The sequence below is a fragment of the Dipteris shenzhenensis genome, chromosome 27 (genome assembly GCF_047967505.1).
Source record: "Dipteris shenzhenensis isolate YYH24624 ecotype China chromosome 27, Dip_SZ_1.0, whole genome shotgun sequence".
Taxonomy (NCBI): Eukaryota; Viridiplantae; Streptophyta; class Polypodiopsida; order Gleicheniales; family Dipteridaceae; genus Dipteris; species Dipteris shenzhenensis.
Window position 1 is genome coordinate 3,267,836 of NC_141622.1, and position 27,863 is coordinate 3,295,698.

Sequence of the window (27,863 nt, forward strand, 5' to 3'; positions counted from 1 at the left end):
TGGATTTGTATGTGTGAGAGCATATTATACTATGGCCTACATTAGTGTTAATAGATGTAGTGGAGATAGACTAACTCACTCTCTCTCCTGCTCAAATGCACTCAATACACAAAGTGATGCTGTGGATGTGAGTGAGAGAATTGTAGGCCACTCTATGGGCTATCCATAGGTGCCACTCATTCCTTGGTATGTGCCTTGGAGGCCTAGTTACAGTTAGTACATGTACCACTTAGGACAATTAGGACACTTAGTCCAGGGGGAGCCACGAAGGACTGACTTTCCTTTTGATCCTAGTGGTGCTATTGCACATGACACTCATGCTTTGCATTCGTATGAGATTCTGTCCACTGGTGGCATGAGAGGCCATAGGCCCACACTCTTTTCTATGGAGCATCACAATGCGATACCTTTTTACGACTTGACATGGGCCCAATAGATGTTGTCCTGGTCTGTGATTGATTGCAATCACTAGGCAAAATCAGCATGGATTTCAATGCCTTAACACTCAGCGTTGTCCACAGGGATGGATCAGTTACATTGCATGTATTGCAACTCCTAAATTGCAGGTCATTTCAGCAAGGCAGTTGGCCAGAGAGCTCAAGAGAGGCAGTGCCATATATGCATTAAATGTGTCAATAACTAAGGAGGGTGGCACTCCGTGTGTTGATGATTGTGATATGCAGAGATTGCTCTCAGAGTTTGCAGATGTGTTTGCTGATTTGCCATCACAGTTGCCTCCGAGAAGAGATGTAGATCATGCCATAGTCCTGGAACCTGGTAGTAAGCCAATCAATAAGGCCCCATACCGGCTCTCTAAGGTAGAACGGGAGGAAGTGGCAACTCAAGTGAGGGACTTACTTCATAAGAGTTTCATCACTCATAGCACTTCTCCTTTTGCATCCCCTGCGCTCCTGGTGAAAAAGAAGGATGGTTCTTACCGTATGTGCATTGACTACAGAGACTTGAATAAGGTCACCATCAAGAACATGTTTCCAATCCCGAAGATAGATGACCTGTTGGATGAACTCAAGGGTGCTCAGTTTTTCACTAAGATTGATTTGAGGTCCGGCTATCATTAGATTAGAATGAAAGCTGGGGATGAGCATAAGACAGCCTTTCGCACAGAGAGGGACCTGTATGAGTTCAAGGTGATGCCTTCTGGATTGACCAATGCATCAGCTACCTTCCAGGCACTCATGAACAAGATTTTGCAGCCTCTCCTTTTTAAACATGTGCTGGTATTTTTTGATGACATCCTCATTTACAGCAAGGATAAGCAGGAGCACATCAGACATGTCAAGCAAGTGCTGGAACTTTGAAGACCTGAAATTCGTCCTCACTCATGCTCCCGTGTTGGTATGCCCTGATTTTTCACGTACTTTCATTGTGGTAACAGATGCCACTGGCAAAAGATTAGGGGCTGTGCTAAGACAGGAACACTGGGTAATTGCTTTTGAAAGCAGGAAATTGGATTCCAAGGAACTGAATTTTCATATGTATGATCAGGAAATGTTGGCTATCCTCCATGCTTTCGAAAAATGGCACCACTAATTGTACGGTAGCAAAATCAAGGTTAAGACAGATCATAGGACACTCAGGTATTTCCTTATGCAGCCCAACTTGTCAATGAAGCAGAAGAGGTGGCTGGCTAAGGTTCAGTATTATGATTTTGACATCGAGTACTGGAAGGGGAAAGAAAACGTGGTTGCAGATGCCTTATCCCGTATGTGGGCTTGCAGTTTGTCTGCCATTTCTACCATCTATTAGGAGTGGATTCATGGTATTCAGGAAGAATACATGCAGGATTCTAAGGCAGCTTCCATATTTGTGGAGTTACAGAGGCCATCGAGTAGGGGGCATGCTGAATTTAAGCTGCATAATGGCCTGTTGTGGTGCAAGGACACAATTTATTTTGTGCCACATTCAAAGTACCGACTGCTGGTCTTACAGGAAATGTACTCATCTCCTATGGCATGACATGCGGGTATTACTAAGACATATGAAAAGGTTAAACAGAGCTTTATCTGGGATGGCTTGTGTTGGGATGTAGTTTAATTTGTCAATGAATGTTTGCACTGCCAGCAAAATAAAGTGGACAGCCGGTTACCCGCGGGTCTCTTGCAGCCATTACCTATTCCAGAAGGCAAATGGACTCACATTGTTATGGATTTCATCATAGGATTGCCTTCCACAGAGCGGGGATGGGATAGCATTTTTGTGTTGCTTGACAGAATGACAAAGCAAGCCCATTTCATACCCACTAAGACCCGTTATTCAGCATCACAGGTTGCTTGGCAGTTCATCGAGCATGTTTTTAAGCATCATGGTTTCCCTCGAGAGATTGTTAGTGACAAAGATGCAAAATTTATGGGTCACTTTTGGCAGGAATTATTTACAGCACTTCTCTTACACCTAGCACTGCTTACCACCCTGAGACGGATGGATAGTCAGAAAGGGTGAACAAATGGTTGGAGGAGTATTTGAGGCATTTTCGTCATGACACACAGAAGTCTTGGGATAAGTGGTTGGGGGAAGCTAGAAAAATTCATAGGAAGAATTCCTTAATTGAGAATTCAAAACCCTTATATGCAGCAATGGCAAAGTCTGGTTTTGAATCTTTTCGTTGCTTTCCCATTGAGCATATAGAGGGCCATTTTAATAATGCCAAGGACTTTTACAAGGCTGCTCGTCCTCGTGAATTGTTTTGGATGAGAACTTTACACACTTTCTTCCCAAGAGGTTTTAATTTAGAAGGAAAATCAACTCTTCGTAAAAATAAAAGAACCTCTAAAAAGAACCCTTTGATCTGGAGAACTCATATCAAGCCCTTTAACATTCATCATTACCAACATAGTCATACACCTAACATCGTATGGAAACCTAAAGTTATGTTACGAGGTTGTCCTAGCTCTCCTGCAATCTCACATGTAGTTCGTGAGTTGCTTCCCTCACTTCCTCTTCCTCCACTTCCTCCTCCTTTAGTTCCTTTAACTTCCTCAGTTCCAAGAGTTTTTGCTTCTCGAGACTATAAAAGAAGACTACTCTACCTAGATAGATTAATGTCACTGGGTCTTTTTTCAATAAAAGTTTTTGAAAAATATAATGTCAAAGTTCTTTTTAAACTTCAATACACCTTGGAAAACTTCTCTTTTGAGGATTTGAATCTAAATAAGCTCCATTATATACAACTTAAAACTTCGTTGGATCGCTTCTTAAAAGTAAAAGCTTCATTTCAAAGCAAAGAAGTCTATCTAAATAAGGAACTCTTGATTTGTATTTTTACTTCTCCCTCACTTGACAAGATAGGCTTAAACTCCATTTTGAAGTCTCCCGAAGTAATGGATTCTCTCCCTCATTTTGTGAGAAGAATTTGGAAGCATCCAGTAGTAGCTTGGAAGTATGTAAAAACTTTAGGACAAAAGGCTTTCAACTATGGAGAGATAGGTAAAAGGCTTTCAGAGCATTCAAAATCTTCTATCCTTAAAGAACCTTGTTGTTGTAAAAGTAAGAGATTCCAAAGCTTTATTGATGCTGATTTAGGACATGTAGTCACAACTGATACCTCAATTTTGCTTTCTAGTAACCTAAGAGACCTTTTCATGAAAGGCACAAAATTTCGATTGTACTCTTTTAAAGAGTCTTGCCTTTTAAAAGCTATGGATAAGGGAATCTCAAAGTTTGTTTTGCAATTAGAAGATTGTTTAGGAGTTAAAAATATCTTATCAGAATGGAAAGGGAAGATTTTGAAGAAAGTTGCTTTGAAACTAGAAGAAGTCCCTTCGGTTATTTGCTCAAAGAAAAGTAACCATCTTTCGAAAGAAGATGAAACTCTTCTTCGAAAATTCCATAGGAATTTTGTCATTTCTTATGTGGACAAATGTTCCAATAACTTTGTTTTTATTTGCAAAAAGTTTTACTTAGAATGTCTTTTGAGAGAAGTGAACTCGTCTGCCAAAACTTACGCCCCCGCCTTAGTTTCTCAAAAGGATTTGATCTCAAAACATCAGAGTTTTTGCAAGTCTTCTGGGTTTGTTTGCAATCCAAGCATACCTTTTCTTTGTGCTGCTTGGAAGTTTCACAAAACTCCAAAAAAGCCAAGATTTATTGCAGCTGCTTGTGAGACTACTTTGACGAATATCTCTAAATGGCTAAGCTACTGCTTCAAAGCCATGTTGCCTAGTGTCCATGAACTTTGGAGGGACTTATTAAAAGAGGCAGATGTCCCCTCGAACTCAAGCTGGATTTTAAATGACTCTGTAGGAGTGATTCCTGTTGTAAAATTTTTTAATTCCTCTCGAAGCATTCAGGAAAAAGAGTCTCCTATTCTCCTTCAAACCTATGATTTTACGACGCTTTACACAAAGATTGAGCTGGAAGACCTGAAGTTTAGAATTAAAAAGCTAGTGGCTGAAGTTTTCAAGCTGAGATTTGACAAAGATAGATGCAAAGTGCTAAAAGTTGAGAAAACAGCCTTATGCTTTGACTTTTTGTGGCTAAAAAATAAAGATCATGACATAGGTTCTAAAAAGAAAAGATACACAAAGGTAGTAAGTGTAGAAGATGTTTGCTCTTGGATAGATTTTCTTTTAGATAATCTTTACATCACAATAGGTGATTCTTTGTTTCAACAAGTTATAGGAATCCCCATGGGCACTAATTGTGCCGTCTTTTTAGCAAACTTTTATCTTTTCACTTATGAATTTGAGTTTATGCAACGTCTTATTTCTATCAATACCTGCCCTATCATTTTACATAAGCTTAGTCAAGTTAGGCGTTTTATAGATGATTTATTTGTACCAGATGTTCCTAACTTTCAAGACTTTATGTACAAAGACGCTAGAGCTTTTGGAGAAGGAATCTATCCTTGTGACTCTTGTGAACTGAACTGCACTTCAAAAGGGGATTCTTGTGTTTTCTTAGATCTTAGACTTTCTCAATCTACCATAGGATTAGAGGTTGATATATACGATAAACGTGAACAACCTGAATATAGTGGTTTACACATTATAAAAATGCCTCACATTGACTCAAACATTTCTGATTTGGCAAAATATGGAGTCATTTCTTCCCAATTCCATAGATTTTCCCGCCTTTGTACAACTAAGGAGTCTTTTATCACTCATTGTAGTAATTTGATCACTTTACTATTACACAAGAGGTATAATCCAAGGAAAATAATGAAAAAAGTTCGCACATTCTTAGATATGAAGTCTTTTATCTATGGTGTTTCGGCCTTAGGTTTGTTTAGAATGATTGAACTTAAGCTGAAAACAAAAAGCGGGGAGCTGAATAGCCCGTTTTTCTTTTAGTTTCAAAAGAGAGTTTGTTTGAGTATACTTGTGCTTTCTAAGTTAGAAATGTATTTTTGCCTCTTTGCAGAAACGAGACATAAGTGTAAAGTGCCTTTTAACTTTTTATGTTTTAGATAAGAGAGAGAGAGAGAGAGAGAGAGAGAGAGAGATTCTAGTTTTTTGGAAGTTTTTGTTTCTTGACTTGCTTGTTTATTTTTGCTTAAGTCACCTGCTTCGTTTTTTCTTTATTTCTTGTTTTCATTCTCTTTTGTTTATTTGACGTATTTTAGCAAGCACTGGGTTTGCCCAAGAGACTCCGCGGGTCTTTAGAAACCCAGTATAGCTGCTTATGCTTGGGCACTGATGACGACATAAGTGTTGCTTTGCTTGCTAAGTATGTCTTCCTTTTGCTTTTCATAAAAGTTTTTGTTTACCTCTTTTTTCTTCTCTTTCATTTTCTCTTTTATTTTCTTTGTAGATTTTTGATCTTTAGAACAACAAAAAATTCTAAATTTGTATGATTGGACTTATTCTAGTCTTACAAAGGTATATATAAAAAGAATATGCAGGATGCCCAAGCCAAGCAGAAGAAGTATGCGGATGAACACATGAGGTATCTGTCTTTTGAAGAAGGGGATTATGTGCACTTACGCCTCCATAAGAAGCGTTATGCCTCGCTGAAGGGTAACACCAACACGAAGCTTGCTTACAGGTATTACGGTCTCTACAGGATCATCCACAAAGTTCTCCATGTGTCCTTGCTGAAGCCACATGTCGGACAGCATGCCCAAGTCCTTCCTGAGCTACCACCTATGGATGAGGAGGGCCACATACTCTATGTCCCGGAGCGCATCATGGGTTTTAGGGATCACGTACTCTGAAATAAAGTCTACACCGAGTATCTTATCAAGTGGCAGGGACTCCCTGAGGATGAGAACTCATGGCAGCTAGAGAGCATTGTTATTTGCTGTTTGCTGCACCTATTTAACAGCCCTCATATGAAATTTTGAGGGCAAAATTCCATGAGAAGGGATGGCTGTAATGAAGGGGAAAAAGAGGCCAAGTTAGAGGCCCTTTAGGTGGAAAATTTAGAGGGACTATACAAGTCTCCATCCACCCACTACTATGTACCTTTTTGGATGTGACATCTAATCCTATCTACTCTCCCTCCTCCTTCTTGCTTCCTTCTGCCTATGCTCACACTCTCTATCTCTCTATCCCCCATCCTTCTCTCTCTTCCTCTCTCTTTCGCCTTCCCCTCTCTTCTCCTCCCTCCCTTCTGCTATTCTATCCCCATCTTCAAATCTGCCCCTTTTCCCTTCACTACAGACGCTCCAAGATGTATTCGATTTTTGGCATGGGGAACCTACTCTTGATAGTCAGCTTGTGCAGTGCATGGTAATCCACACACATCTCAGATGAGTTGTCCTTCTTGACGAAGAGGATTGGAGCTATGGACAATGAGTTACTGGGGCGGACTAAGCCACTGCGTAACTATTAACAACTCCTCTAACTGCTACCCAAGCTCCTTCTCCATTGTCTTGCTGAGACGGTAAGAAATGCTGGGAGGTGATGATCTAGGCAAAAGCTCCATACGATGGTTCTCTGGCCAACTCGGTGGTAATGCTGGAGGCAGGATGGATGTGAGAAAAATGTCTTGGTACTATTGAAGAAAAGCTTCCTGCTCGGGGGTCCTTGCTAAAACTTTTGTGCTGGTTGCATTGACATAGACAATGTATGCCTTTCCTCCCTTGCGAATCTCGCGTGCCATCTCGATTGCGAAAATCAAAGGGCGAGGCAAAGTGTTCTTTAGCCAAGCGATGAACTTACCCTCGTGATTTGGAATTTTGAGGTCCAAACCTTGGTTCTGATAGTCTAGGTGAACTTCGAAGTGGTGCCACCATATGGCTCCCAAGATGATGTTGTTGGAGATATCATAGGCAAAGAGTGTGGTGATGTGATGTGTTGGTGTCTAGTACTAGGTGATCTAGTACCAGTCTATGTGTGTGAGTCTTGTGTGAGTGCCACGTGTCATCATGGGACTTATCCCATATGCACTAGGTACTAGTGTGTGTGTGAGTAGCCTATATAAAGGCTTGTACTTCACTTGTCTTGTCACACTTCATGAATGAATGAGAGCCTTTCATTATGTCTTTATTGGAGCATCATTTCCTCACACCCTAACTCTTCTCTTTCACATTTGATGGGCAGGAGGTGGAGCTAGTCAGGGAGTATACATATTTGGGTGCCACATTTAGAGGTCCAGTCTTCACCATGACGCATGCAGCACGAGATAGGATCAGTAGAGGGTATGCCGCCTTGGCTCTTCTCGAGAGGCAGTGTGCATAGTCACATTTTCAGCATCCCGACACGAAGTCCTTACTTTTCGATACGCTGGTGAGACCTGCAGTCATGTATGCTAGCCCCTTTTGGGCAGGAGATCTCAGGGTTGCAGATTGGAGACGAGTAGAGAGGTTACAGATCATCATGTTCTCCAGATTGATCAGAGCGAAGCCCACGGTACCGCATCAGATTACGTTCGCAGAGTTCGGAGCTACACCCCTAGCGCTAGATGCAGCATTTCAGTCAGTTACGTACTTGCATAGGATCAGGGCGCTCGGAGACTCAGCAGCAGGCAGAGCACGATTACCGTGGCTAGCACTGACATCCTCGCAGATGTTAGCGGAGAGAGGTCATACTTTTTGTTGGTACCACACACTCTCCACATGGCTCACCTCGCTGGGCTTGGATATGGATAGGCTGCCACCATTTCGATACAGCATAGATGCCCCTCGCCTCCCTCTCACTCGACATGAGCTCAGTCAGGTTATCAGGGCAGATTTGTTGCAGCTATACACGTTTCGCACTTGGGTTCATCCCACGGAGCTTCCTACGAAGATGGCCACATATCGTGACCATTTTCTCAGGATTTCAGAGGATGGCTTCATCATATCCCCAGGATATATCGGCGTTCATATGTCGCACTCACTCAGGATTGCCTTGGGCCAGCTCAGGGTATCTTCCCACAGATTAGACGTTGAGGCCGGCAGGATGCGTCATACAGCTACCGGACATAGACCCAGGCGAGAGACTAGGATATGCCCTTGTTGCACTATGGGGGAGGTGGAGACTGAGGAGCACTTTGTTTGCAGATGCCCTTTATATTATGAGATCCGTGGCAGATTTCACTGTTTATTTGGGCACGGATTTGGACCTCTCTCTCGGATTATGGAGTATGAGGATCAGTATTGCTTAGCGTTGTTCATCAGGGAGATCACCAGATACAGAGAGAGATTCCTCAGAGAGCACCGTCGCATCCCTGCCAGAGACCTGGTTATTCATGAGGAGCAGGACGAGGCGCAGGACCATGAGCACAGAGATAGTCCATCTTGCCAGAGAGCACCGATGGTTCCACCCCGAGGATGTACATATGACATGATCCGGCAGCACCGCAGGATGATCTTACACAGAGGCCGTACCCGTCGCTTTATTTCTAGACGACGGAGGATGATGGCAGATTTTCGGAGGAGATTGCTCCATGGAGACTTGGCACCGCCAGCAGCCCATTTGACACTTGCCCAGATCTTCACACTCATGGCAGGAGGCATGGTCGATGGCCATGACTTCCATCATTTCTTTGGATCACAGACCCCTTAGGGAAGACGATGTTCCTCATATTCCATATTTTACATTTTGTATCTAGGCAATTTTGGTACTCTATTTCATTTCATTTTGTATCTAGGATTTTTGTAGCCATTTTTGGCATCTTAGCGGTATTACGATGAGGCCACCTAGTTGGCGCATCGTTGATGATGTATTTTCCTTTCGGATGATTTTGTGTCCCATAGGCCATGTATGGCCTTCCGTGGACCTTTAATAAAATTTCTTTCTTTCTTTCTTTCTCTCTCTCTCTCTCCCTTCACCATGTTTCTAACATGGTATCAGAGCCACCTTCCATAGTGCTGCCATGTCACCCTTGCCCTAACCCTATTTCTGCTTCGGCCCTTCTTCTTGCAGCCTGCAGCCGCCTCAGCCCTGCTTCATTTCACCCTGTTTTACCTCCATTTTCTAGCTGTTTGCACTCGACTAGAGCCTCTCCACAGCCTACCTTCATTGCCGCCTTCATTCGGGAGTTTTTTGAGCTTTAGGCACCCTTGGCAGCCTATTACTTGCTGGTCGTCTCATTGCGACTGCACGTGTGGACCATTCAGGGCTGTTTCGAAGTTCTTCATCACCAAAATCCACTTTTAATGTGCTGCTGCTGCATAGCCACCTTCAAGAGAGCCCACTTCCGAGCTATTTCCAGCGCTCCAGCATACATATACCAGCTGACTTTTACTGTGGTGACCTGCTGCAGCACTTTGGAGTGCCTTGCTGAGCCACTTTGCAGATTTCGAGACCCGCCTTTGCCTCTGGAGCACCTACAGCAACCGCCTTTGGACTTTGGGCACACTGCTGTGTGTATTTTAGAGCATTTACAGCCACCACCTATCTGCTGCGAACATCTACAAGAGCTCTGAAGCATTCGGAGCTGTTCCAGGGAGCTGCTTTTCACTTTGAAGCTGTCCTGCCTCATTTCAAGGTGTAATCTTGCTGCTTTTTTATTAGGGTTTGCCTTTCCGGACACCCTCTTGCTGCGTTTTGATCAGGGTTTACATTTTGGAGCCTCTGAAGCTCTTCTTAGCATTCGGTGACCCTCCGATTGGCACATTGAGAGTCATGACACTCCTATGGCCTTCATCGACGCATCATTCGAGGGCATCCTTGCCTGGTTCTTTAGCGACGTACTTCACATCAGGATGTGCACACTCTTGTGCAGTAGCTACTTCGGGATCATGGGTTCTCTGCCCTTGCTATGCATAAAATGAATAAAAATATTTCTATGTTTGAGTTAAAGGTTCTTTGCCTTGAGTAGTCCCTCTAAAATGAATGTTTGAAGAGTCAATAAGAGGTCCTCTGCCCTAGGTTATCCCCCAAAAATGATTATATTGTGTTTTACTTCGATTGATGGTATTGACCACCCAGTTCAGAGTAAGGGGGGATGACTAGTGATAGTTTTCCCTTGCCGGTCGCAAGCTGACTAAGAAGTCACTATCACACGGGAGGTGTTGGATAGTTGGACTTGCTCTTTGCAGTATTGCGGTGGAGGGGGTATCGGTCTACTCTTGCGTGTTGGGCCTCACACCTCTTTGCTCTGAAGGGGGGTGTTGGAGATATCATAGCCAAAGAGTGTGGTGATGTGATGTGTTGGTGTGTAGTACTAGGGGATCTAGTACTAGTTTATTTGTGTGAGTCTTGTGTGAGTGCCACGTGTCATGGGACTTATCCCATATGCACTAGGTACTAGTGTGTGTCTGAGTAGCCTATATAAAGGCTTGTACTTCACTTGTCATGATATACTTGAAGAATGAATGAAAGCCTTCTTCATGTCTTCATTTGAGCATCATTTCCTCACACCCTAACCTTCTCTCTCTCATCTCCATGTTTCCAACAGATGTCCACTGCTTGAGTGGGTGCCATTTGTCCATCCTCCTATCTTTAGAGGCCACTTTGTTGCGCTCCGCCTACTGTCCTATGAATGCCCCATTCAAGGCGATGGTATCTGACGGGGTGAGAGTCAACTTGGGTGAGTTAGGACACTTTTCCCTTATTAGAGGTTTCTCCCCTTAACCATAGTTAGGATCCCTAACTACAGTTAGTGGATAGGTTAAGGTTTTGTCACTTAGACAAACCTTCACCACTTGTATGTTTCCATTTTATCTCTTCTATTTAGAATACCCTTTACCTCCGGAGTGCCGACAGAAACCTAGTACGAAGACTTTGTATAAATGGATGCTCAAGTATGGGTGGGTGTGTGGATTTGTATGTGTGAGCATATTTTTATACTATGGTCTACACCCACTGTTGAGTGTTGATGACGTCAGTGGGGATGTCATAGTAGCTAGTCCCTGCTATGTGTGATGGAATTTATGGTTTTCAATCTTATGAATGACTATTGTGAGATTGAAACTGCACTATGTTGTGTTTTTAGAGGATGAGTTTGGGAATGTTCCTAGATTCAGATGCGTGGTTGCTCTCTTGCTCTCTCTTATTTTCTCACATTTGGTATCAGAGCCTACCTTTGCTCCCGGACGTAGAGCCCATCGTCAAGCTTGCCTCTCTGCTCCCGGACCTAGAGTCCATTGTCAAGCTGTTGTCCGTACGGGGTGCCACTGCCGGCACCAATGTACCCGGCCGTACACCATACAACGGTACCATTGCCCGTTGTCCGTACAGCGTACCAGTGTACTCGGCCGTACATTGTACGGTGCTGCTGCAAGGTTGCATATGCAGGTTATTTTTTGCAGGTTTTCTAGCCAGAAATTGCTACAGAATTTGGGGCATTTTGTATTCGTGGGCAGATATTGCGGCTAGCTTGCAGGGTCTCTTTGCAAGTGGGCAGATTTGGTCACATTTTGTGAATTGGGCATCTTGACAAATTTGGGGCTTTTCGTGGATTTGCCACAATTTCAGCTCAATTTCTCCACAAAATTTGGGCTTTCGTTTTTGCATTGCAATTGTCTGCAATTTCGGGGCTTTCAGCTATTTTACCCTCTTTTAGATGCAATTTCCCTGAAGAAATTGGGGCTTACTAGCAGTTTGGGACTGTTGCGGGCAGCTTTGGACTCAGTTTGAGTGACATTGCAAATATTTGCCCATTTTGCAGTGTTATTTTGGCAGTTTTGTCCTTTTTTTTTTGGATGAAGGCAAGATGCATACATGAACAGTCTCTAGGAAGCTCTATATTATTTTCAAAAAAATCACGAGATTAATTCAATCTTGAATGTTTGTGATACATATGTTCTTACTTTGCTTTGAAACTTATTGGTTCTTTGCATTACGTTACACAGGTTATTATTGACTCTCAACCACTTACTGTTGCTGTACTAGCAACTCTTTTGTTCGGCGAGACTATAGGTGCTCTAGGGATTGTGGGATTGGCAACAGGTGTCATCGGTCTTCTTTTGTTGGAGGTTCTTTCTGTACATATTGTTTTCCTTTTGGACTTTGTGACTGATCGAATAGTCCTAGGCTCGTTTTTTGTTTTTTTACGTTCTTTCAAGAACATAAATGGGAATCTGTACTTACATAGTTGTGACAATAAGATAGGGACTTCAATGAAGCTTGATGAACATGTTAGCAGCCTGGTCAGGCACTTAGTCCATGAAGGTGAGGTCGTGTGTTGAATGTGGATCTTGAAGTCTGTTCGAGGGTATAGTTCTCATTACTAAGTCTATCGGCTAGGGGAGTTGTTGGATTGAAATGTGGAGCAATGGGAGCAAAGAAAGGGAGAGAGCAGCACTTGCATGAGTTTGCCAGAAGAAAACACGAGACAAGACAAGGCTAAATCTATGTAGTCATTAGGGCTCCCACAATCCTAGAATGTCACATGGCAGGCCAATTTTTTCCGATAAGCACCATTGTACAAGTAAGCTGCCCTAGGTGAGCTTAATTGATGTCATAATACATATATATATGTGTGTGTGTGTGTGTGTGACTCCATCACGGAGTTCACCTTCTGTATTACATAGTCTTTGATAATTTAAGCTGTGGTTTTACAAAAAAAAAAAAAGTGTGTGTGTGTGTGTGTCCCTGCACCATTCAAAATTTGTGCCACCTAGTGGCTTTGTGAAGATATTAACTACGTGCTGATTTGTGCTGCAAAAAATGGGATCAACTCCCTATGCTACTACCTTTTCCTTGTTGAAATGGAATTGACTAAGTGTTGCTTCAATGAGCGACTAGCAATGACTAAAATTAATGTACACAGCTTGTACAATGTGTTCTCATTGCTGCACTAGATACATAACAAGCTACTGTGAAGAGCTTGTATTTTCATACGAGGGATCCAGGTGGTTTTAGAGCGAGGATGCTTTTTTGCCCAAATAAGAACCCTTCCCTATTTTTCAAATTATTGTGGTATCTTCCCCCAAAAAATAAGAGCTAACAAAGTGTATGGTTTCTTGGAAGATGTAGCTAGCACTACTACAATTGAGGCCAAGCTCAATGTTAGGCATAGAGCAGGCATAGAGCAGTAGTACCCCACTTGTGATAAAGCCCTTTCTCAAAGGTCGAAAATAGAACTTGGCAAGCTATCAATGCTAAACTGAGCCCATTCAGCTCGCATGACCAAGATGAAGACATGGCAGCTCGCATGACCAAGATGAAGACATGGCAGCTCGCATGACCAAGATGAAGACATGCCTGGATCCGAGTGATCCTAGCAAAACATTCACATGATGAGCAACCAACTACTGTTTTCTTGATGAGCGATTGACCAGCGCTGATGAAGTCGTCGATGTAAGAATGGTTAAAGCAAGGGTTGAACATGAAATACCAATTATATAGATTTTTTTTTGAAAAGCAAAAAGGAGACTTCTATCAAGTAAGAAAAAAACTCGCTAGAGCAAGCTCTGTGCGGAAATACAACATGCTAAGCATGTAATGAAAACACTGCAAAGGATTGAGGTAGAAAGAAACCAAGGCTGAGGTTGAAAATGCCAAGTCAACCCTGTAGAAGTCTCAACAAAGAAGGGAGAGTCTCTTCAATCTCTAAGAAAAGTAACTCTTCTGGAGGAGGTTGCTCGAGATGATTCCTGCATGGTCGCCCAAATGGCCATCAGAGTGTGTACCGTATGTGTCCAAGTACTGGCCAAGATCTGAGAAGGGTGAACCTGAGAACTCTCCAGAGCCTTAGTGCATCTGGCTCTCCAAATTTGCCATGCTGCAATGCTAGCTAAGATCTCCCATGGAGAGTCAACCGAGGAATGAGCAGCTCTGAAGAGAGTGGCCGGAACATCCTCTAGAGAGCACGACTCCACAAGATGTCGTCGGATGTGAAGAGGCCAAGAGGAGTCAAGTCTCTCAAAGAAGACCTGAAAGAGTGAGCCAAGCCACTGATCCCTAGGTCATGAAGAAGGGTAGGTGAACAAAAGTGCTGAAAAGGCAATGAGGGCAAGAAGGATCAGAGCTCCGAACCTAGATCTCCATTGGTTCACTGCTATCCCACCATGAATAGAAAGCCAAAAGAAGAGAGTGATTTTTCTATTCGGGTGGGATTTCTAGAGCCTTTGCCAAAAAATTTACTGCAAGTCAGCAGAAATCTGAAAGTTCTCCCAATGATGAGCTCTGGTGGGCCTCCAACCCCTATAGCTGAGCTGGAATTTCCTGGCATTACTGACCATGTAACGAAAGAAGGGGATGCCCTTCTCTCCGTGCCCTTCATCTATCCATTCCCCAGGGTCCCACTGCAAAAACTTAATTGGGACACATCCATGGAGCCACAGCCTCCATGAGCCTAGAGCGATGAGAAGCAGGTCAGGATCCAAGTACCACTGTGAGAGAGAGCCATGCTCCATGAAGCCCACTATCCTGACTGGCTGAAACGGTACCTCCAACAAGATATCTTCTGTGGATCTGGACAGCCTGCCCCCCGAAGAAACATCAAAGGCTAAGGCATCCTCATGAGTGTCACGAAAAGCAATCACCTGTAAAGGAACTCCCAATCTAGAAAAAGCCCTCATCCAGGTGGAGCAAGTAATAGGCATATCATCTGTGTCCACCCAATCCAAGGGCAAGGCTGCATTAATTTGTTGGACTCTCTGTGCACTCTCTTTGAGATTAAGAACCAACTGGGCTTGTCGATCTGCAGGAAGCTTCCTGAAGGCTTTCCATGCTCCCACAGTAGATGTAGGGTCCCTCTCTCATCTTGGCCACTGCATGTAAGGAGAAGCTCCAAGTGGTTTGCCATGCTCATCCAAAATACTGTTGTTCCACATGATAGGCTGCCTTTCAATCTCTTCACGGGTGGAAGGGGGAATCCTGCGAAGAGTACTCTTGAAGCTGGCCCATGCTTTCAGGATAGCAACCATAAGAGGGGAAGAGGGAGATCTGAGGTGGGCTGTGGTGAAAACCCATCTGGTACTGTGTGTCCAATCCTCTCCAGAGGTGGGCGTGCGAGACTGTATGCATCTGATAAAGAAATCCTTCCAAGGCTCTTGCCCTGGCATAAGTCCTCTCACAACGACCTTGCAGAGTAGGGCTCTGCACTGTAGATCCGGGTCGATGATATTCAAACCCCCTTCTCTTGTAGGAAGAATCAAGGTCTCCCAAGCCACCCTGGCTGTAACATCAGTTGTGCCATCTAGACCACTCCATAAAAAGTTTTGTACGGGCCTCTTAAGCTGAGTGATACAATCCCTAGAGTGGCACCAACAAGAGCATACAAACCATGCTGTGGCTAGAAGAACCTGGTTAACCACCACCACCCTGGAAGCCAAGTCAAGTTTGGCTGAGCTCCAGAAAAGGAGCTTTCTTCTGATATTCTCCAACACCGGAGCAAACTGTTGTGAAGGAGAGATGCCCACCTAAACCTGGCAGCCCAAATATATGACGGAGATGCCCCTCTGTACCCAAGTGAAGCCAATATCATTACCCCAATTTGGGGTGTCATCATTGCAAATCCAGAAACCATTGGATTTATGCCAATTAATGTGTGCACTTGCAGCCGTGCAGCATAAATCCAAGGCTGTCTGGAAGGAAGTGAGTGTCCTAGGGGAGGCATCCAAAGAAATAGCCGTGTCATCTGCCAACTCACTATCTAGGAGCTCTTCTTCCCGGCGGATAGGAAGCCTCAGCCCATAAATATCAGCGTGAGATCTAAGGTAGATACTCATAGCTTCCGCCACAAACAAAAAAAGAAAAGGAGCAAGAAGACATCCCTAGCGGACTGATCTGGAAATCTGAAATCTGTCCCCTCTCCCCCCCCCAATGAGCACCTGGCTATGGGCTGATCTGTAGAGAGAGGATACTCTAATTTATGCATCTGAAAAACCAAAGCGAGATAGAGTACCCTCTAAAAAATCCCAGTCTACTCTAGGCTTTCTCAAAGTCCAAGAGTAGAATGGCCAATCTCTGGCGGCTCTGCATGGCCCATTCTGAGGCCTCTCAAAATGAGAAAATATTATCAAAAATACTTCTGCCATGCACAAACCCTGTCTGCGTGTCATGAATCAAATATGGAAGAAAAACCTGTAGCCACAGACTGATGTGACCTGACTGTCCTCCTCTACCGGATCGAAGCCCAAGGTGTAGGGCAAAAGAAAAATCCTCCTCGAACCCAAGGCCAAAGGATTAGCTTTGAGAACAAGAGCTGTGGACTCATGGGAGTCAAAACCAATCTGGAAAAATCCTCATTCCAAAAGTCGAATATCCCTGAGGTGTGGGGCGAGATCTCTTGGTAACGCCGCCGGCATCCAATCTCTAGCCTGTGATCTGGAAGGGTGTAACCCAAAGATGCATGCGAAGAGCGATGTGGAGCCCTCGAGCTCTACATCTTTTTTGAGCCGCTGCAACTCGTCTTCTGAAAATATGACGGTTCTCGTGGCCGGTGGGGGTGGACGAAGATTGGCTGAATGGGGATCCATTCGCCGATTGAAGTGAAAAGGCCGATTCAAACACTGTAATTACTCCGTCTGTGGAAATGCTGCTCAGGACGCCCTGGAACAAGGGCGCAAGAAGGGGAGGAAAAGTGGAGAGGGGAAAATAGAAGATGGAGGCAAGTTGCGGGTAGGCAACAGAGGGGCAGGAAGGGGGCGGAGGAGAGGGAGGGAGGGGTGCGGGGTAGGAAGGGGTGAAGGAGGGGGCGGGGGGTGAAGGGGGGGGGCCCGGAGGGGAGGAAAATGGCAAGGGTAGAAGGCGGGGGGGAGGGGGGAGCGATCGGGGGCAAAGGAGGGGGCGGGGGAGAGGGAGGGAGGGGGCGGGGGGGGAAGGAGAGGGGCAGGGGAAAGCAGGGGCAGCAGACGAGAGGGGAGGAGGGTGGCGGGAAGGGCAGGGGCAGGCGGGGGTGAGGGAGAAGGCGGGGGAGAGAGAGGGAGGAGCGAGGGGGGGCAGCGAGAGGTAGGGGCGAGGGGAAGGAGGGGTAGAGGGCGGGTGGGTGAGGGGCAGCAAGAGAGGGCAGCGAGGGGAGAGGTGGAGGGCAGCGAGGGGGGGAAGGGAGGGGCAGCGAAGGAGGGCTGTGAGGGAGGGGAGAGGGCAGCGAGGGGGGGAAGGGAGAGGGCAGCGATGGAGAGGGCAGCGAGGGGGGGAAGGGAGAGGAGCTGCGAGGGAGGGGAGAGGACAGCGAGGGGAGAGGGAGAGGGCAGCGAGGGGGGGGAAGGGAGGGGCAGCAAAGGAGGGCTGCGAGGGAGGGGAGAGGGCAGCAAGGGGGGGAAGGGAGAGGGGGGGCTAGCGAGGAGGAGGGTGAGGGAGGGGCAGCAGCTTCACAGGGAGGAGCAGCAGCTCTCAAAGCTTCGAGCACCACAGACCGTTCCAAAGTTGACCATTCTGATTCTACAGCCTTGTAAAGGGGGCATCAGTGTGGTAGGATCTCACACCCACCCGGTTTGGATCCTCCATTTTGCCTCCACGGGTGATTTATATAGAATTAGGATAGGGGTGTTAGAAAAGCAGAGGTAGGTTGCTTGCTTAAGGCCAACACTACTCCGCAGTGGACAATTCACCTTGAGATCACAAGATGCTCAAGCGGAACACAACTCACTCCGTGTCTTATAGAGAGAACACTATAGATATGGAGAGAATACACACAGATATTCAGCCAAACAAATCTCATAAATAGAGGTAATGTTCAAGTACAAAATATAGCCAAGTCTGTCACAACAACTAGAGCAAGCTAAACCACTAAGAATAGGCTCTATTTGCTGATCCGTCTGCTGTAGGCTCCTCCTATATCAGCTGATGGACATTAGTAGCTGCTCTAGGTTGAGCACTCCTGCAAAATTATGCTCTGATGTGTGCTACAGACAAAAGCTCCCTTCATGCAGAGGAGCAATGGAAGGAAGCTGAAATGCAAGGAGGAGACAACAAGCTGAAGGAGCTGAAGGAACTGAATTATACTTGCAATTGGATAATGTGAAAGTACGAGAGATGACCAATATAAGGCCCAACGTCAGCTTAGGATTAGATCTCCTAAGTGTACTAGGTGTCCCAATAGGACTAGTGTCCTAAGACTAACAAGGCCATACTAGGGCTAAGTGTAAACATTCTTCTTTAGGTGTAGGTCTAGACCTAGGTCTGCTGCAACTGTCATTGACTTATGCTCCTGCTCACCTTCATGTGCACCACACTATGGCTCTTCTACTGCAGTGTAGGTCTACTTTTGTGTGTGTGTGTGTGCTATGGAGGCTCTAGATTTGGTTCAGATTGTACTACTTGCTGGGGTAGAAATTAACTGCCTCTCCAAGCCCAAGGGCCCTTCTTTAATAGGGGCGGTATGCCCCAGAACAGGCCTCTGGCCAGTCTACTATAGATCTTCACGAACTAGGGTCACTGATCTGCCACGACTTGACAGAGGTCGACTGCAATCTATAACTCCATTGACCAGCTTGCCTGTAAATAGGCCCTTCCTCTTGCTGGCTCCTGTCTGCCTGTAGCTGTTCTGATCTGCTGCCGTCAGTTTGCCTGTGCTCGGACACGCGGTCAGTCTTCCACTAGCTACTACTGTGCACTGCTTCAGCAGTGTACTTGCTCTACGTGTTGCTGTACCAGCCCAGGTACCTGACCTAACAGTAGATCCAGGTACTGCCCATGTGGCAGCCATATTGCTGCCCACATGGCAGCCTCATCCCCACTCTTTACAAGTCTATCTACTGTTAAGTATGCTGAAGGTGATCAAGTTCTTTCAGTCTCATAGATCCTTTGGGCGTTCGAAGACTTTTAATGAACTCTCTCGCTCTGAATATATCATTGTAATCCCATCCCACAGGCAGCTAAGGCTTGAGGTTGCTCCCGCTTCCCATGGCTGCTCCTGCTGCCGGCCCCCTTCCCATCTTCCGCCTCCCTTCAGCCTCCTTCCACCTCCTTCTTTCCCGCCTTTTCTTGCCTCCATCCCCGCCTCCTCCTCCGCTTCCTTCCCCCGTTTCCACTCCTCCTCCTCCTCCCCCCATCTTCCACCTCCAGCCCCGCCACCTCCTCCGCCTCTTCTCTGTCCGTCCCGCCTCCATCCCTTCGCCTCCTCTACCTCCCCCTTCGCCTCCCTCCCCGCCATCTTCTCCACCTCCCCCCCGCCCCATCTCTCTCCCCTTTTCTGCCTCCCCTTCCTTCTTCCCTTCCGCCTCCTTCCCTTTCACCTCCTACATGCCTCCTTTTCCTTCTCCTTCCCCTTTCTCCTGTTTCCTTTTCAAAGGACCCTCTGCAGCCCTTCAGCCCCTTCTCGTCTCACCCTGAGGCCTTGGGTGTGTTCGGGTTTGGGTAGTAGTGGCTTGTTCGAGGCGCCTCTTTTTTCAAGGGCTCTCCCTAGCCTTTCTTGACTTGCTGAGTTCTTCTTGCTACAATGCAATTACAGCAAGCAATACTTAAACAAGAGACAACTACAGGCTCACCTCCTTAAAGAAGATGGTGATCTATCCTCACCAAAGCAACCACGGACTCACCCCCTTGAGGAAGTCATGTCCCGGCGACGGAACCATGAAACCGGCCTTCAATAAATTAAAGGGTAGTAAAACTAACAAGTAGCTAGTCAACACTGTTACATTAACAATTTAGCAAAAGTATTACCAGCAGATTGGGAGCTAGAGTGCCCCTGCACCAAGACAAAGACACAGATTGGCCCCAAACCTTGGCGCCCATTTCGGTATTTCTTTAAGTGAGAGGCCTTGAAATCCAGGCTACATAAAGGATACATTCCTTCTTACAGCTTGGGCATTCCACATCCCCATGGGCAACCGCATACCCTGCATAGCGCTTACTGTTCACCGCTCTCACTAAACCTGACCATAAGAATCCATCTCTATTCTAGATTGACTGCACTCAGCCTGGAACTGTTACAAGCAGCCCACTCAGCCACTCACTTGCCCATAGCTGTCACCAGTGTCCAATTAGTCATCCATCTCCTTAAAGCAGAGAAAGCAAGCATATAAGAGCTTTCTTTCACAGTTAAAGGGAAAGTCCCTAAATGACCAGCCAGCTCACCCAGAGCAGCTCATGATCATCAGACAATAACATTGACGAAGCCTTAGGAGCCGCTCGTGAGCATCTGATGGAAACACTGTGTACACCTCAGCATAGTCTATACAAGCCCTGCTCATAGCCCGTACTCTGGCCGTTAGCTGCCCATACTCAGCCGTACGATATGCCATTCGTACACATGCGCAAACGTCCATACCAACCATCCGTACACAAGCGTACACCTGCATGTGATCGTCCATACATATGTACTGCAACCCATGAACACGTGTACGCGGACCAATCGCAGTCTATCAGCAGCCCGTATTGAGGCCGTACAACAGCGTATGAGCCAAGCCTTGCACAGTTCGTACACAGCCAATCGACCACCCTGCATCCATGCATGTGTGATGACTAACAGCTTGTGGTTAGGGACGGACTCCTCCCTCCCCACCCTTGTAGGACATGTAGATTCAACAGGCTAGGGCCCAACACCCTCTTAGGCAGGAGCAGTAGGAGTCTTAGATCCCCTGGGTGACACCTTGAGAGGGAGAGTGGACCCAGGTGGGCAAAAAGAAAAAGAAACAAAGCAAATTGGCTCAAAAACGCAGGCAACGGGCTAGACGCAGGGAAAGAGAGAGAGAAGGTCGAGAGGTACCCACGGAGGAGCAGCCGTTGGAGCCCTTGGTTGGAGACCCTTTCCTCACAGCAGTAGGGGCCACGGTTTAGCCAAGTGATCCTTCATTAGTGGCGGTACAATGACCACAGTCACCCTTGCATCATCAACGTGTCTCAGGAGCTCCTGACGTTACGATGGCAAAAGCTGCAGAGGGTAGCTATGGCAGCGGTTGAGGAGAAGGGGATCTAGAGCCTAGGTGTGCTTGATCAGGTTGCAGTGGGCATGGAAAATTGGCATAGAGCCGGTGTCCACCCTGGTACGCCGTCGCACGAACACGGACTACTTGCCCTCCAAGCTCCCCTCAAAGTCACAAAAGGAAAATTTTCAGGAATTGGCACCCACCCATAGGCAAGCCTTGTTTCTTGCTTCCCCATCCTCATGAGTTGGACCATAGTGAGTTGGAACGGGCACAAGCTCCATGACCGTGCACGTAGTCAACCCGCAGTACCTGATCCTTCGGCAGGAGTTGCTGAGGTTAGTGGTAGGGCGAGCAGTGGACTTCCTTTTGGTATAGGAGCACATGTTCTTGGCATCAGACATCTGATGGTGTCATCTCCTTCTTCCCGGGAGAGGTTTGGAGGTGTAGTCTCATGCCATAGGATGGAGCAAAGGGGTTTGCATCTCGGTCTTTGAGGCGGTGGCCCCAGAGGTCTACGATTAGGGTGAGCTTATCCTAGGGCAGGCAGTTTGGATGGGAGTCAGGATGGGAGAGTCTAGGATTGGGATCCTGAATGTGTCTGTCCGAGCGTGCAGACAGCGCCATCCGGCTTTTTGGAGGAGGCTGACAGAGTGTCTGCTAGATGTTGACTCCTAGATCGTTGGAGTCGTCATCAACAACCTGGAGTTTGGGAAGGACAAGTAGAGGTGTCTCCTTTTTCGAGATGCTAGCAGCAGAGCGGAGCACGTGGGAGCAGTTCATCTTTACGATCAGTGGCAAAGACCCTTGGAGAGAGCCGGAGTTCAGCAAGATTCTAGCCTTTGCTTCTCATTCGGCCAGAGGCGACATGATGGATTGCTTGAGAGGCTGGATCGCTTCTACGTTGGGGGCTGGGCACTCCACACAGGTGGCTCTACAGGGATTCCAGCAGGCACCACGATGTTAGACCACTCTTCAACAGTATTATACCTAGAGCAGCCTCGTCGTGGTCTTCCCCAAATGGGGCTCCGCATTCTAGAGGACCTACTGCAGGATGAGGAGGTTCAACTGGCTATTGCAAAGATGTGGCAATAGCTAGAGTTAGTACCTTGTGAGGGTTGGGCTTCATGGGTGGCAGATGCGATTCAGAGGAGCAGAGAGGAGTTGCCGTCTTACGCTCTTAGACGAAGGAGGGCTCTTTAGGAGCACGAGCGTGCTCTGCGTTGAGACCTCGCCTCCATAGAGAGGCTCAGGGAATAGGACCCAGGATCCCAATGGCTTAGAGATAGATTTGACAGTGTGTGCCTTGAGCTCCAAGACACAGAGGCTCGACGGGCTGAGTTTTCCTACCACTCCACGCGGGCCTGCTAGGTTCAGCAGGGGGATAGGATGACGAAGCAATTTTTTCAGACCACTGGGCCTCGATTGGCAGGCATGCAGCTATTGTGATTACAAGATCTGCATGGCATCTTGCATGAGATTTTAGAGCTGACCACAGATTTCTACAGCCAGCTCTTTCAGGCGGAGAGGGTGACTCATGCTTGCCTTGTGGCCCGTGAGTTAGTTTGGGACAATGTTCTAACAGTAGTCTCGAGGGAGTTGTACAGGAGATTGGAGGAGCCTTTCACGGATGAGGAGCTTTGGGAGCCCTCAAGGCCCTTCCGACCCAGAAGTGTCCTAGTGAAGATGGTTTGACTCCGGCCTTCTTTCGTAACTTCTGGGGGATCATTGCTAGCTCTTTCCGCTCAGCATGCTTCGTCATGGATTCCCTTCCTCAGTCCATGAGCAAGGGGTGGATTTGTTTGATCCCGAAAGGAAGAAATAGGTCAGACATTCGGCAGCAGAGATCGATCACCCTGTTGGACACCGATCCTTGCTGAGGTCTTGAGTTTGCGGTTGTGGCCTCATCTCATTGACATCATCCACAACACACAGACTGGCTTTGTACAGGAGCACAGCATCATGAGCAACATTTTCACATTCTGGGATGCAGTGGATTGGGCCAAGGAGGAGTCACAACCTTTGGCCATCCTTCTCTTGGATTTTGAGAAGGCTTACGAGGGGTGGAGTGGTCTTTCCTGGAGGGCACTATGCAGAGGTTGGGTTTCTCAGACAGATGGATTAGAGGAGTCTCTACGCTCTATGTGGGGAGCTCTAGTAAGATGCTTATTGGTGGACACACAGGCAAGGCCTTTCCTCTTTCGCGCTCGGTTCGCTAGGGCTGTCCCCTAGCTCCCTTTCTCTTCCTCTTTGTAGTGGAGGCATTGGGCTACTACTTGGGATCGCAGGTGGCGGGCCTCACTGGGTTGAGGCTCCCAATCAGACAGGAGTAGCTGTTGAATTCCGAGTTTGTAGATGACAGAGCCTTGTATGTAGAGGGCACGACAGTGAGCTTGGAGAGAGTCCGGGGAGCCCTAGCTATTTGTTGTGAGGCCTCCGGTGCACGGATCAACTGGACTAAGTCCATTGATTTCTTTACAGGCTATGAGGAGACACATGAGATTCGAGAGCTTACATTGTGTCGGATGTCGTGAGATCTGCTGTGCCTTAGACCTCGTTGAATGTCCTGAAGCCAACTCCCGTAGGAGCTGAGATCTCATCTCTCGGCACTCATCATCAAACCATGAGTTCTGTGGCATCTTCCCAAGTGGCTGGTGTCCTTCAATCGGGTCGTGGGGAATGATTTGATGGCAGCGTCATGAATTGCTGATACAAGTGTGTTCAAGGTATGGGTGAGGTCTGCATCATCCCCAAATGGGGTTGCTAGTCCATGGGACAGGTGGCTCATGTATATTGCATCAAGAGCATGGTCGAAGTTTACCCAAACCGTGTGGGGGTAGGGGGATCACGGCTTGTGTCTGGTAGTGCAATCGAGATGCTAAATGACAAGTATGAGTGATCGGCACCAAGTGGGGGGGAGGGGACTATGAAGTCGTAAACCCATATCACAAAAGCAAGGGAACTCAATAAGTAGTCCACGGTGCTAGTGTCTCCTCCGTTTGGGAAGCAAGCCAGCCCTCTAGAGCATGGCATCTTTGAAGATAATTATATGTCATCAGGTTATGTACTGCTCTCATCTCCAGTAGGTGTCTCTGATATCCAGTCACATGCAGTGCATCATCTGAGTGTTCCACAATTGCGATATTTGCTGGTCCATCTTTGGTCTACCTCAAAGTCTAACTGTCCCACATGTCTGTTACCGGTACGTGCATTGAAGTCACCTAAGAGGAGGACATATGTCATAGGGATGTGATTTCTCTCTTGGCAAATAAACCATGACTACCTAGGCTTAGGGGGACTAGCCAAGAGGAGGCACAAGCCTCCTAAAAGTCCCTAGGAACTGATGTTAAGGTAGGGTCTAATTCTAAGTGCACCTATTAGGCCCAAGTGCTAGGTCAAGGCAAGGAAAAGAGGGCTTAAAAAGTTTGGACCCAAGGGAAGGCAGTAGTGTGTCCTTGGTGAGTGGGTTAGAGGCTTTAATGAGCCACGTGGCAATCATTTGTTTGCATATGATGGCATATGTTAATTTCTCTCTCTACCTTGGACTTTGGGGCAGCCCCTTTGACGCACGGGTCTTTGCTCCTCTCCCATGATCTTCCGTAGGATATCCCTTCACGTAGAGACTATATGGCAATACTTAACGCATTTATTGGCTGTACGGCTGTTGGCGCACATCTTGAGGTGCAATTATTGCTGTACGAACCATGTGGATCTGATTGCACACAGTCCAATTGTATTGTACGGCATTTGGTTGCATGCATTCCAAGGCTGTACGGGATTGTACAGACCTGCCGTACAAGTTACAACTCGTTTTTGCTGGGTGTGATCATATCCACGCTGTTGACATGCAAACCGAGGCTGATTGTTGAAAATGATGCCCTCTACCTCAAATCTACACATAATTTTCCTCTTAGCTTTTCATTCTCTCGAACACATGTAATAAATCACCAAAGATACAAGTGATGCATATGATGAAATCACAAGGCTAGACCTTTAAAGGCACAAGTATAAACCCTGGCAAAAGAGGGCACACTTCATTAGATCAATGTAAGTTACCAAGTTGAATGTGTAAATTGGGCATGAAAGGAACCTATGTTGTAGGTACAATCCTCTCTTATGTTGTTGCAAAGATATCTGACCCATGCCCACAGTGTCCATCATTTCTTCTCATAGACAAATCACATGGGTCACAATGAAACAATGAACTACACCCTATAGAAGAAAGCAACATCTCAAATCTATGGGGATGTGTTCTCGACATTTGACCAACCATGGTAGAGAGAGTTTCTTACTTCCTTACTAGTTAGTGACATTGCAATTTCATAGTTATGAAATAAGAAGCAAAGAAGCACATGCGGCAGTTGTAACCTTCACATTGGCAAAATACTTTCATCACAAAGGCAATTTACATTATCAAGTTAAGCCTCATCATGATCTTATGTTGGCAAAGAACCAAATAACCAAAAGTACTTGTAGAACATATAACTCACTAGCAAGAGGTAATGTAAGAGCTTTCACATTGGCAATGTAGCAACTTAAAGTTCCATGAATAATCGAAGAGAGAGAGAGAGTTTAAAAAAGTTTGCTAAAGAGCGATGGGTCTATGAGATTGATAGAAAACCTGATACAATGAGCAAAAGGGTGGAGCTACTAAGTGAGCATCCTAACCCATGCTAGATAAAACTATGTAGACATAGTCAATGATATCATCATACATGTCAACATAGTCATATACATCCATCTCTGGCATCATCATCCCCATGAGAGATGCAGTCTGCTGATACAATACAATACGATACAATGCATAAGAAAACGTCAAGATACACCCGATGGACTAGGTAGTGTAGGCAAGAAGCCCGTGATAGACCACTATCTGCTATCTGGATGAGTAGTCCATCATGCCCTCCTCGCAGCTACAATGAGCACCACAGTTACCCCGATCCACCGTACCCCAGGTCTAAAAAGAGAAGAAATGTCGATGAGTGTGATATGTGGATCTATCCTCTATCAAGTGTGCTGCATCTCGATCTCGAGGTCTCTGTCTCTCCTGCTATCTGTAGCCGGGGAGGCAGCATGATCTAACTGGAAGAACTCAGTGATCATACTCTGGGATGGGCCAGGAAAGGCACCCTACAGGCTGTACAGATCAGCTGCACGCATCCCGAGACTCCTTTTGCTTATTGTGCACAGCGATGCTCCTTGCTGGCTGTACAGCTTCGCTCCGCTGCCCTTGATCATTCTCCACGCTGAGCTCTCTTTGTCTCTATACCTAGCTGGCCATTCCTTGCTGCTGCCTCTTGCTTTTGGTTATGTTGCCTCTTGGAGGTGTTCCAGCCTGGAATAGAGCACCTATGAGCTGATTTGATGCCATCTGGAGCTGGTGGATCTGTGTTGTTGCATTGTTGCCCTGAGAGGCTGGACATTGGATTGTGGGACTGCCAAACCCTCTAAAGCAAGCTGGATTCCTTGTAGAATGCATAGTCCGCTTTCAGTTGGACACAGACACTGGGGAATGCCTTAGCCTTGCCTTGGCAGCTAGGTGCTAGGGTGTGCTTGGAATTGGATGCCTACTGAAGCCCGAATTGGCTTGGACAATGGATTTGCTAGTGAAGCAAGGTGCAAGGGTGAGCCCTTGTTGTAAAAGCAAACTTCCATTAATAAATAAATACTGAAAGGGGCGCCAAAGCATTTGGGGCCAATCTGCATCTCTTGTGTATGGTTTATGAGCAGGGGCACTCTAGCCTTCCTTTCAGTGTTTTTAAACTTTGTTTCTCATAACTAATGGAAGTGGCTGGAAATGATGCATTGTGGCTGTGATTAGTGTGGATGTCAAGTTAGTTATGCTTTACTGCCCTTTAGCTTGCTAGAGGCGGGTTTCAGTGGTTCCATTGCAGGGATCATCACCATCTTCTCACAGAGGTTAGCCCTGGTAGTGTTGGGACAAGGAAGTCTTTGCTGCATTTCTATTACAGCCACAAAATTCGGCCACAATGGTGAACACACCCATTAATCAGGAGGAGGACTCGAGTCCTTTGAGTATAGGGCATGGTATGAAGAAGATGGGAGGAGGATATTGAGGAACAGCTGTTGGAATCAGAGTCCTAGTGTGTGTGGTCCTAGAGTCCTAGGAGTGTCCTATAGGTGTGTGAGTGTGAAGAGTCTTGAGGCCACTTGTGCCACCTCATGTGGTAGATGTGATTCCTCACTTAGATTATAGGATCTAGATTCTCTTGTGTGTGGCCTCATCTATGAGGTGTCTGTGTGGGAAGATAAGGCTTGCCCAGCCTATAAAAGAGGCTATGTACTTGCTGTGAAGACATCAATCAACATCAGCTATTGTGCCCCAGCTCTTGTCTCCAATCATGTGTCTCTCACCCTCTCCCATTTTCAACAGATGGTATCAAAGCCACCTTGAAGCGTTCTACCCATTCCTCTCCTCGTAAGCTCCTCTTGTAGCTACTCGTGATTTCCTCCTCTCCTTGAGGTGATGAGCGTCATCAATGAGGAGCTGCGCCGCCACACCTGCGCCCCCTCGTTGCCACACCTGCGTTGCCACACCTGCGCTGCCACGCCAGATCTGAGTCGGCCTCCCTTGCAATCTGCTCACGCCTTGCTGCTGTCGCCTCTCCGCTATTTTCCCTGGCGCTGTATGTGGGAAGGCTGTGGGGTCCGAACCCACGTGCGCTTGTGCGCCATTCTGCCCGCCATACTGCCTGCGGAGCTTCTACCTACTCGAGCCTGCTGAGTGCCCGTACACCCACGCTGCTTCTAGTTGCCC

General features: G+C 46.6%; 1 protein-coding gene across 4 annotated transcripts in view; it reads left to right on the top strand.

Moving 5' to 3' along the window:
- Nucleotides 1–27,863, top strand: part of LOC147883745 (nodulin MtN21 /EamA-like transporter family protein) — an 85,697-nt gene that overhangs the window by 10,931 nt on the left and 46,903 nt on the right. For all 4 annotated transcript variants that reach the window (XR_015543679.1, XR_015543678.1, XM_087398836.1 and 1 more), the window contains exon 3: nucleotides 12,182–12,304. Coding sequence is in view for 2 of the 4 variants with exons in the window: in XM_087398836.1 (XP_087254962.1) it covers nucleotides 12,182–12,304 (123 nt within the window). In the remaining 2 variants the exon portion in view is untranslated. The remainder of the gene's footprint in view (nucleotides 1–12,181; nucleotides 12,305–27,863) is intronic.